The 11,633-nt window shown below is 40.2% G+C and overlaps 1 protein-coding gene and 1 long non-coding RNA gene across 7 annotated transcripts in view; both read left to right on the top strand.

Moving 5' to 3' along the window:
• Window positions 1-1,573: 1,573 nt before the first annotated feature.
• Window positions 1,574-5,940, top strand: LOC137172249 (uncharacterized). Its single transcript, XR_010924923.1, has 3 exons — window positions 1,574-1,721; window positions 3,651-3,783; window positions 5,817-5,940. It is a non-coding gene; the product is annotated as an uncharacterized lncRNA (long non-coding RNA).
• Window positions 5,941-10,045: 4,105 nt separating this feature from the next.
• The window catches only part of pdlim5a (PDZ and LIM domain 5a), a 64,592-nt gene continuing 63,004 nt past the window's right edge, over window positions 10,046-11,633 (top strand). For all 6 annotated transcript variants that reach the window (XM_067611486.1, XM_067611478.1, XM_067611500.1 and 3 more), the window contains exons 1-2: window positions 10,046-10,192; window positions 10,729-10,980. In XM_067611486.1, coding sequence (XP_067467587.1) covers window positions 10,885-10,980 — 96 coding nt within the window. In that variant the 5' untranslated portion in view covers window positions 10,046-10,192; window positions 10,729-10,884. The remainder of the gene's footprint in view (window positions 10,193-10,728; window positions 10,981-11,633) is intronic.

The raw sequence follows: 11,633 nt of genomic DNA, 5'->3' as shown, positions 1-11,633 counted from the left end.
CCTCCGGTTTCACAGTTTCACCGCCACTGGGTTGAACTTTTTTTAAGGTTACATCACAGACTACAAGGCTGATCGTTGTCAACACATGTGACTTTCCAGAAATATCCTTTAGTACTGAAATCTGATTTAGCAGCACGTTCTTCTGTCACTTTTTGCACATTGGTTTGACAGCTATCAACTCAGCTATCAACTCAACACTAAAGAGCCTTCCAGAGCCTTCCAGTGCTCACTATATAAAAATACACTGCAGAGCAGATAGTTGGTGCCTCAGAGTACTTGGAGTGAACCTATAAAGCAGTTTCTCTTTACAGCCTAGTTTGGAGAATCTAATTCCCACTTGAAATATTTTAACATTGTATCCGACCATCCATACATCCATGACCAACATTATAAATGCCAACACTAGGGCCCTCTTTCTTCACAAAGTATTTGAACACATTGCAAGCAGAGCCGCAATGAAACTCACAGCAGACTTCACTTACATTAGGTAGATGAAAGTGCAGGATTTAACAGAGATAAGTCCCACTTTTTTAACCTGTTGATTTCCTTAATGTTGTAACAGTTAATTGCTGTCCACTTAGAGTGTCCTAGATAAGTTAGAAAAGTTATTAATTAGCATTAACCCTGATAACAAGTCAGGTAAAGCAATATTTTAGTGATTTTAGGGAATTTGCTGGTGCAGCAACAAGTCTGGGACAAAATTCAACACATCTTTTTTGTAGCGTCCATGTTGTTTCCACATTATCATTTACAACACATCGAAGTCGGAAGAATGACTTCCCAACTTAGGAAATGGGACCATCCGAAGAAAGTGGAGTTTATTCAGACAGGGAAGTAAAAGAAATGAGTGAAATGTCACTTAACTCACCCTTATAAAGAGAGAGAAGATGCACTTGTCACATCAAACATTCAAAAAACTGAACTTGACATTTCAGGCAACAGGTATGACATGATTATTTTTACCATATGATGGTACTGAAATTATGATGCTTTATCCCACCTGCTGTTTGAGACTGCTACAAGTGGACAGAGGATAAAATATAATCCAAACCATACACCAAAAATGTAATAACAGACAGATGTACAAGAGTGCAATAAGAGAGAGAGAGTGAGTGAGTGAAAGAGAGAGAGAGAGAGAGAGAGAGAGAGAGAGAGAGAGAGAGAGAGATTACATCACCATGCAGGGAAGCGTAAGCGCGTGCAGTGAAACCAAAACTGCTCCCAATTGAAACTGGAGATGCATAATAACCAGTTAACAAGCATAACTGGCCTCTGATGTAACTCATACCTGGCAGTTGACTGCGGCCACTTTTGTCAGTCTGACCGACCCCGCCCACCTCGCACGCGCAGGGGAGCCCGTGTACACACCTGGTCTGAGGTTTGTACCACATAACATCCGTCACTGGTAACGTCCTTCAAAATGATATTTACAAAACAACAAAGAATTCACATATTATTTATTTGATTCTTAGTCAGGGTCCAAACCCATCATGTCAGTTGCCACATACAGTTATTGCTATCACTTTAATACAACATTTTTCGTCCACAAAATAAATTTGCGCAAAACACTTTTGCAAGCAGGAGAAATTAATTTCACGCTGCGTTGAGCCCACTTTCCGACTGTAATGACCTCACTACATTACTGATAGACCCACCTTTTCTCACACAGAGCTCAGGACGTCAAACGTCAAACTGTTCCGGTGGCCGCAGCAGGACCGACGGTGGTGAAAATATTGCATTTTCTGCCACCATTTTATCACCTTTAATGCTTACACTGATAGTCGTATTTGTAGTTTATTTTACTTAGGTTACATTTTGTGGTCATCAGCTGTCATTTCAGTGGTATTTTTTCCATTTCACATAAAATCCAATTGTCAAGGTTCGACTTTATTACATGCATGCTAGGCTATCTCAGTTCAATTGGTGGTATGCTAATTGGTTAAGAGATGGGGGAAAAAAGAGAAAAAGTCAATATGTTTCCTAACCTTGCTGCCTATAGTAACTCACTATTATTCATTGTCCTAGATGGTATCAGGCTGTATAGGTTTCTTACTGCATGGTACAAATTTGATGCATTTGTTAAAACTGATGTTAACTTACACATATTTTATTTGTGCAGTCTAAACAAGCTATAAAAGTACATCTTTGGTTCTTATGATTGGTTGTCTTTGTAAGTTATAAAATGGAGAAACATGAGCTGAGGGCAGATGGAAAGAAGATAATATAACAATGAGCGGCATGTAACTGTTCTTTGTCCAGTAGGATTAAGCTAATAAATAAATAAATTAATAAATAGTGGAAATATACACCCCCACATATAACAGAGGGAGGGGAGGTGTTGGGAGAGTGTGTGGGGCGGGATAGTATTGATGTTTAGTCATGCCTTAGTCTGTGCTGAAAGGAACAGATGCTTTGATCTCCCCTTGAGACCCCGCTGATACTAAAGCTCTGCCTCTGGTCACTGATATATGGGCTGGGGTGGTAGTGTTTACACCCACACGCACATGCAAACACACATGCACACACACACACACACACACACAGTTAAACATAATCATCAAATCTTTCTTTTTCTCTGTGCCTTTTCTCATTGGGTAACTTAAAATAATGTCAAGCTTAGTGTAAACATACCGTATCTCAATATGAAAACTATGCTGTCTATAAAAGGTACAGTTACAAATTATGTTTATAGTGTGTGATGAAATATGAAAGTGATTAAATGCCGGGATTAAATGCCGGGTTTGTGAAACGTAAAGTCCGGTATGATAACCCTGTCTTCATCCCATTCATGTGGCCATGATACAAGATTTGATGCAATTTAGTGCACGTTAGGGTTAGGGAAGAGCATTGTGTTGTGGGTGGAGTTGGCGTGTTCAACTCCTGTTTTGGGTTGTCTGCTGTGGGAAGGCTTCATTCCATTTCAAATTGCCTCTGGTCGGCCACAATCACAACTATCCAAATCCAAACACGACTATCTCTGTTGTGTGTAAAGGGGGGGGGGAGACTCCATGAATACAGAAAATCTCAGCTACATAAAATAACACAAATAACATAACATCTCAGATAACTATACAACGCAAAGACAATGATTCAAACATGTAAGCTACGTGGTTTCAGCAATAGCAGCATCCATAGCAACTACCATAGCAACGACAGAAAGACCTGAAAGAATCTTTGTAATAACTGACAAACTAAACATCATATACATTCACTGAATGAATATAATGAAAACCAAATGCACATGTCTCGCTAGAAATGTTATCAAAACACATTTTAATGCTGAAACTACCTTAAAATATTGCTTTTTCCACTGAGAATAAAAGGAATGTCAGCCTTTTTTTTAGTTTTCGCAGAAAGAAACTTGACGATCATGTGACAGCACATGCCTCACAGGCCTTCTGAGCCTACCTGGCTCCACCAATACTGGCTTACTGAAATGAAGTAATAGAAAGTAAAAAGTAATAACAGCCTCCTGAACCTATTAGTGGGCTTAGTAGGCCCCTACTAGCCCATATATTTGGGACAGATGTGTGATGATGATGCCTTTTCAGCAGGCTGATGACAGTCAAATCTTGAATGTGATCTCATCGGTTTTATTTCACCACTTTTTCTTATTATCCTGTGTTTATTTCTTCCCTCTCTTTCTGCAGTCAACACAGAACAGCTACTGTCTACTAGAGAGGAAGGAAGCAACACATTGGAAAGGCACAGAAGTTTACTCACTGCACCACAGACTGTCTTCTCTATGCCTGTGATTCATGGGAGCGTGTTGGCCTAAAAGTGGTAGGGAGTACACCATCCATGCATAATTCATCATCCACCAAAGCCTGTGTCATGACATTGAGGCCGATATAATGAATTCAGTCTGATCGAGGCGTGACTGAAAGGTTATGACACAGCAAACTGTCAAGTCAGAAGACTCCAGGCATTATGAGATGGCAGTATCACACACAAGTGCATCTGTGATACAATCAACACATGTTACAGAAGATATTACTGTGAATTATGAGAAGGGAAAATGTATTTTGGGCATGTTGCCATGGTTTAAATAAGCTTTGTCCAAATTATACACTAAATACACTAACACTATAAAGTATGGTCGAATTGCCATGTTTTTTGGGCAGTTAGTAAACAAAAAATAGTACCTTACTGTTTTGTGTACAGAAAATCATACGAGAAGTGCGCCAGTAGACATCAATCATCCTGCAATTTGGAAAATTTTAGAAAGCTACTGCCAATTTCAAATTTGGAAACTTAACAAAAAGAAAGAACAATGTTTTTTCCAGATTTAATCATTTATTTTTTGTTTTCCAAGATGTTCTTGGAGCTGTCTCACCGCTGCCCACATTTCAATTATCCAGCTGCAAGTAGCTGCTCCATTTCTGCTGCATAGCATTGTGGTATAATAGTGTCTATCAATACTGCACTCAAAAACTTTTTTAGTTTCTATACACTAGTGGCTCAAAACATACTCATAAACAGTTTGTACTACAGTACAAGCTGGGACCGGGACACAGCACATTTCTGTAAGAACTGCTAGTGTCCCCTAGATGCTGCAATGTTTAATAGAACCCACATGTCAAAGTTATTTCATCTCAAAACCTCACCAGTAGTGGGGTTACTAATGTACAATTTGTCCTTAGTCTGATCCTAAAGGAAAGATAGTTCATCCTCTGATGGGCATGAATGTGCTCATTAGTTCACGACAATCTGCTCATAAGGTTTAGATTTTGTCTGTGTGTAAAAATGGAAATTTCTGCCAGAGACTGGCGCTACAAAAAGGGAGAAGTTAGTGACTTGAGTGTTTATGACTTTCCTTCCAAATAGGCGGTGGAGGGAATGATTAAGAGCAGCTGATCCCAAATGGTCTCATTGAAATTTGTATACTGTATTTCCCAGAGGCGACATTACACTTGGCTTTTAAAATGCCCCTCTTTGATTGACCCAGACTTGACCCAAACATTAAGCAGTTATGCACTTATGTGTACATTTGCGGTCTGAGAGAGACAGAGAGAGAGAGAGAGAGCAAGAAAGAGAGTGTGTGTGTGTGTGTGTGTGTGTGTGTGTGTGTGTGTGTGTGTGTGTGTGTGTGTGTGTGTGTGTGTGCGTGCACCTGTGTGTTCATGTCTCTGTGTGCCTGAAGCCAGATTTCTCTCAGTTTATCTTCCTTAGGACGGACAATCGTTTGGGCTGAGCTATCTGTCTCTCAGTGTGTAGGTCTGTCTATCTCTGTCTGTCTGGTTGGCTGGTAAGCTGGGAGGAATATTTTCCACTGTGAAAGCGAGCAGTTATAAACAGTGACTGAGCTCACACAGGAGATACAGGGTTCTGATAATAAGCCCATCTCTGGATTCCAGACATGCGGTCAGTGTTTATGTATCTTGGGACAAAACGTGAATCTTACTAATAACATTGACTTTGTGTGGTATGTGCATTTCCCCAGTGGTGGTAACACTGAATTTTACAGATTTACAATCTATAAGAGAATTATGTCTTCTATCCATCAAATTAAAATCCTTAGGAAAAAAAACCCCACAGGCTACAAGCATTAACTGCGCAGTATTTACAGAGATGGGTTGCGGGATTAGTTAGGCTTATATCAGTCTGGAGGGGTCAGACTGATTAGATGGCTGGCAGACAAATACTCTCCCCAAAGTAAACAGCTTATACACATGTTTGTCTGCCTACCTGTGTATTCAGATTTATGTATATATACACCTGTGATTGAATTTATGTTTGTATACAGCATAATTTGTGCCTGTTGTTGTGGGGTTTCGTGTGTGTGTCTGTCATTTGTGTCTGCTTTCTCACCGTAGGTTATTTAGGCTGGCATGCTGCCCATTTCCTCCAAGTTCAGTCTAAGTGATGGAGACAGCAAAATACCTACAATTTCCACTCTACTATTTTCCACTAAACAAAACTGCCTTGCCAAGGTATTTTGAAGTCATTTATTTATATCAGCATATCTTTGTTTTGTCATGACGCTGTAAGGCAGAGACATCCCATTTGTAACATAAAATAACCTCTGGTCTTTTTCCCACAGTCTTAAGCTCCTATTTATTCAAAGAAACTTGACAGAATAATCTACCCTTTTTCAGCATACAGTTAGACGTGCTTACACCTGAGAGTTGCCCATTATAGTATATTTATATTTTGTATATTATAAATTTCACTCAAATTACACATTTCAAAGGATTTTAAACTAATTTAGAATTATTGCTTTTCACCTAACAGCTATTGTCTTCAGATTTGACGTGAAACGAATAATTTATACACAAGAGAAGGAGCGAGAGAGAGAGAATGTGTGAGTTTTGTCCCTCCATGTTGAGAGAGAGAGGGTGTGTGTGTGTGTGTGTGTGAGTGTTTGTGTGTTTGTGTGTGGGGGGCAGCTGGCAGAATAGGGGGCGGGTGTCCCCCTTTTATTCACGTGGATGATGCATTAAATGTCATTTAGAGGGGCAGATTATCATACCATTAAGGGGTGGAGCTTGTCTGTGTGTGTGTGTGTGACCGTGTGACCGTGTATTTGGCTGGGGGCTGCTAAGCTGTGATCATTAAGCATGTGGAGAGGTGAGCATATGGGGACTGGAATAGATTATTTGACAGAACAAAGGACTGGCAGGGTGTCTGAGGTTTTGTGATATAGCACACTCTCTATTGTTAGTATTTGATATCAATATCCTGTGGCTCAAAAATCCCCTTTGTTCTCTCTGTTACAGTTCTTGGCCAGTGGCCATTATTGACAATACAGCCAATTGATCAAATGTCTTAAGATAATGAAATAGATTGGCGGGCCCATGGGAAGGCCCATATTTTAGAAATTATATCTACTATGGACTCAAAATCAGTCCTCTTGTTACATGGGAATTGGACATTGATACACAACACATGTGCAGCTTCATACCCACAGTTATTTTTTTTTTATTACAATTTGGTTGTTAATTGGAAGGTGGTTTCATTTGTATCCTTATCAGGTAGACCCCTTTTTCAAACCCTGTCTTTGCGTTTCCAAAAAGATGGCCTGTAGAAGTAGAACATCACTTATCTCTGTGGTGGTTTGTTTCTGTTAAATCTGACAGGAAGCAACAATTTTACCCTTAATTGAGGGCAACTTGTTCATATTTAATGAGGACGATGCTGGGCCTCCTGTTTTGGACAAAGACTGTCTGTTAAGTAAGGGATTTGTCACTGTACACTGCACTAGAAAGAAGGACATTTTGGTCTTTCACCCCCTCTTAAATTACACCTTGAAGTTCAAAGTGGTCCTACTCAAGCAATCTTTGGATGCAGTTCTCTTGATATGTAGGACATGTGATTTACATCCCTGAAACATTTTGTTTAAAGTGTTGTTAAACAGGCCCACATGTCACTGTAATAGTCATAGTCACTGTAAACCTGCTGGATGTTACTGCCCTAGTGGGACATTTTACATAGTCAGGCCTTAAAAAGAATGACAAAGCACATGGTTAAATGGGCTTAAGCCTCCTGTGGAGACAATCTGTGCACATGTTGGACTGTTGATACTGTGATGTGTTTTTTCCTCATGACGAACAGACTGGAAACTTTAGATTACCAAACACACTGGGATTTTTCAGTTTTGCCTAGAAGACTGTTCTGTCAGGTAATCAGTAGCATTAGTCATTTGTCCAAACAGCAAAAACAAACAAACCAAAATTGGCCATTTTGGACTGATAAGCAACCCATTTTGTTGTTTGGTATTATGGCTTTTTGTTATTTAGATTTGTTTTGACTATATTATTAATCACAATACATAAACATTCCAAATTAACTGTATGTTGTTTTTTTCTCACCTTTTTGATTTGGCTTTACAAATATTCAATTCAGTCTTGTTTACTTCTTACAGGGCCTAGGTTCAATATCCTAGACTTAACAGTTACTCTCCTTTCTCTCGCTCTCTCTCTCTCTCCACAGCTGACTTACTGTTGGTCTCTGTTTACCTTGGATACCCCTGACCTTATACATTCTGTGCTAAATGAGGGCTGTTATCTAGAAGGGAAAGAAAAGGATGTTATGGTAACTGATGTATGACCGGCTGTTGCAGGATACAACATATGAACAATGATTATATCTGATCTGTGCCCTGGTTTTAATTCATTTAACCATCTGGTGAAAATTCATTGTATCTTTATAGCACACTCCCCCGGACTGCTGGCATTAAGCTGGTTTCTAATGGGCCAGGCAGGTCTGAGAAGGGTTAGCTCCCATGGCGTTCACCTTAGGATCAAACAGGGCCAACCAGGGCTTACACATAATCCATGTTATCTCCACAAAAAAAGTTGCGGTTTGTCCTTTTTTTACAACAAGCATGAACAGCCATCTGTTCTATAGCTTAAAACAAACACTGCCTTTTGTAATTACATTTGCAGTAAAATTGTAGATACCTTTAACCCCAACAAGACCCCCTCAGCTCTGCAGTGGAAACAGGGTAAATGACTCTTCCGTCTCTGCTCTACCCAGGATTTGCTCTATTGTTAAACCTGGCTGCTCTGGAGAAGTGCACACTGTCTGTGTTAGACACTCTGTGGGAACATTCATTAGCAGGCTAATGAAGAGCATTTCGTGTTTTTATGTGCATGTTTTTGAGAGTGATTAATCTTCTCATGTATCCATCATGATCTTATCTCATAGAAGGTGTTAGAGGCAGGCTAAATGGAATTCTCATCTTGTTTTATGGTGCAAAGGTCAGATGTTAGCCTGCTTCCTGCCTCCCCCTCATGCCTCTCCATCTTAAGTCTGTGTAATTTCTCTCTCATTTTATCTATCTTGAAGATCTTCCAGTCCCTGTCCAGCCACGTCTCTTCCAAGTTTACATCTATCTTCTTTCTCAAGCTTCCGCTCCTCCTGATATTTGTTGCTCTTTTATTAGAGATCATCTTCTGACTGTGGACTCAGCAGGCTGCTTTAACAAGCCCAGTTAACAAAGTGCAGAGCTATGATTTGGCAAGATTTACTACAGTGTGTGTATGTGTGGTCAGGGCCAAGAAAGGAATTGGATGAGCGTTTAATTGAGCCACTACTATATCAGTCTAAATACAAAGTCAATATTGATCTGTCTGGGCTAGAAAAGGGGAATGGGTAAAAGCCAGTGCAGAAGTGCAGAAGGAGAAGAACTGCCAGCTGTCTGGATATAAATAATGAGGCAATGTATAAATAAAGATTAAATGATAGCGCTGCATTTAGGCACTAGATTGCTTATTGATGCCAAATAGAATTCTCATCTCTGTAGCAAAATATACAGATATGTTAAGATTATTTATGGATCTCTTAGGACAAGGATAGTCTCCCAAGAACTAAAATATACAGATAAATTCAGATTATGGCAGATATCAGTGAATCTCTTGATTGGTTAAACTTGTTTTTCAATTTATAAGCTAGGAGGTAAAGGCACAAAACAGTGTGACATCAGCTGAAAGACAATCTCATCCCTGCATGGCTTTTCCAAAATATTGGGGTAACACTGCTGCCGTAGTGAAACAGTCCGACAAGGTGACTAAGAGCTTGTTTAAAATCGACATCACCATCACATCTTGTCCTTTGAAAGATGACCTTTGAGAGACCTTTTAATTCAAGCCTTTGGGATGTGTTCTCGGGTCATGATCTGACTATGACTTGTTCCACCTTAAATGAAGCAGCCTGCAGCTCTGAGTCCATGTTCCCAAAATATCCGGATGAAAGATAAACCGTCCCCTCTCCTCTGCCTTCTCTCCCTCCCCTTGTCATTTTCTCTGTGTGCACTGCTCCCACACTCTTTTCTTTAATCCCCCTTTTAACCCCCTTTCTTCTCCCCCCTCGTTTTCTAAGTGTCGTCTCCTCCCATCCCCTAATCTCCCCCTTCATATCATCTCCCTCATTTCTCCTTCTCTTCTGTGTTCCACTCACTCCACCCATAGCCGATTCCCCTCCTCTTTCTCCTCCCTCTCTCCTCCCATCCTAACCTCTACCCGTTCTTCCTCTCGCCTCCCTCTTCTTCTCTCCCCTCCTCCACCTTTCCCCTCCCCTCTGTCATTACCCAGTATATAAGAGCATTGCATCTCTCTCTACCTCTTTCACACACACACACAAACACACAGTGTGTTTGCTGGGAAGGGGATAGTCCAGGGGAAACTAGGGATTATATTGTCTACCTGCCTGCAAAGGAATAATTTTCCTCTCTGCTATTTCCATTTAAGAGGTACAGCCTTTTTCATTCATTTAATAATTGCTCTAAATAATAGGAAATGTGCTGCAGTTATATTAATGTTAGCTGTGTAAATGTCCTCTGGTGAGGGTTTTCTGGGGGGAATTGTAAGTGTTTTGTGCTACTGAACTGCTGCAGCGTACTCTAGTGTAGTGAGATAAAAATATTTTACTGCTTTGCATGTGTATGTATTTATATTTTCACCTGCTGAAGAGTGTGTAGTCAGTTCTATAATTAAATGTTGTTTTTTTACATTCTCTGCCATGGAAATGAATGGTTACTGTGTACTTTCTCTTTATTTATTATTTATACTGTACTTTTTTTATTTATACTGTATATAAATATATATATATATTGTAATTTTCTTTTCTCTTTTGCTTCTCTTGTCCTCCTTTTGCATCTTGCATCTGCTTGACTACTCTTTTCCTCTCTTGAATATCCATCACAAAATTTCCCTCTTGCCTCCTTTGTCTTATATAACCATACAATAACAAATCTAATGTATGCTTTTCTGTCATATCTTCCCTTAGATCTTGGAACAACATCTTAAAGGGAGGCATAGCACTTCTGACTGAATTCTTACCTGTCATCAAAACTCAGTGACATCGTCATTATCACCTGATCTGCGACATCATCGCTTGCCAGCAACATCAACACCGAGCGCATTTGACATCATCAGGGAGACCATGAGCAACTACAGTGTCACTCTCTTAGGCCCTGCCCCCTGGGGCTTCAGGCTGCAAGGAGGGAAAGACTTCAACATGCCCCTCACCATCTCCAGGGTAAGACTAAAACACACACACACATCTAAATCTTACACACACAGACACATAATGATAGGTCTACTCAAACACACACACACACACACACACACACACACACACACACATACACTCATTCATCAGAGGGCAGCTGTAGAATGGCATTCCAGAAATGCCATATGGCTGATAAGTGATTAAAAAAGCTGAAAACTGATTTTCATGCCTCTTTCCTCCCCTTCTTACTCCCACCCCCCTCTCCATCTTTACACCACCTCTGTCCACTCGACTCAACCCCCACAAGCATGCTCTTGATAGCTCCACTGAATCATATGCCATCTGCCATGTATTGACCAGGCAGAAAAAAGCTTTCTATGTATTCCACTTCCACTTTGAATGTCTGTAGTGAATGTACAGCAATCAAAGCTCTGGCACACAACTCTTGGCTTCAGTCCTTCTCCTTGAACAAGTAACTTGATGGTCCCTTGGTTTCTATGTCTTTTATTGTCTCCTCCTAACATTACCTCTTGTTGCCCTCAAAGTCTGCTCTTCACTCCCAAACCCACACATGAAAGTTCACACAAATGTTTCCCTCACCACTTGAACTATAGTGTGATGCTGAAACATGATAATCCTTTTCTGAGCTTCTGTTATGTTCTTCTGTGGCTTCGTTGGCA

This window comes from Thunnus thynnus, chromosome 2 (assembly GCF_963924715.1).
Source record: "Thunnus thynnus chromosome 2, fThuThy2.1, whole genome shotgun sequence".
NCBI lineage: Eukaryota > Metazoa > Chordata > Actinopteri > Scombriformes > Scombridae > Thunnus > Thunnus thynnus.
This window is presented reverse-complemented; position numbering and strand designations above follow the sequence as displayed.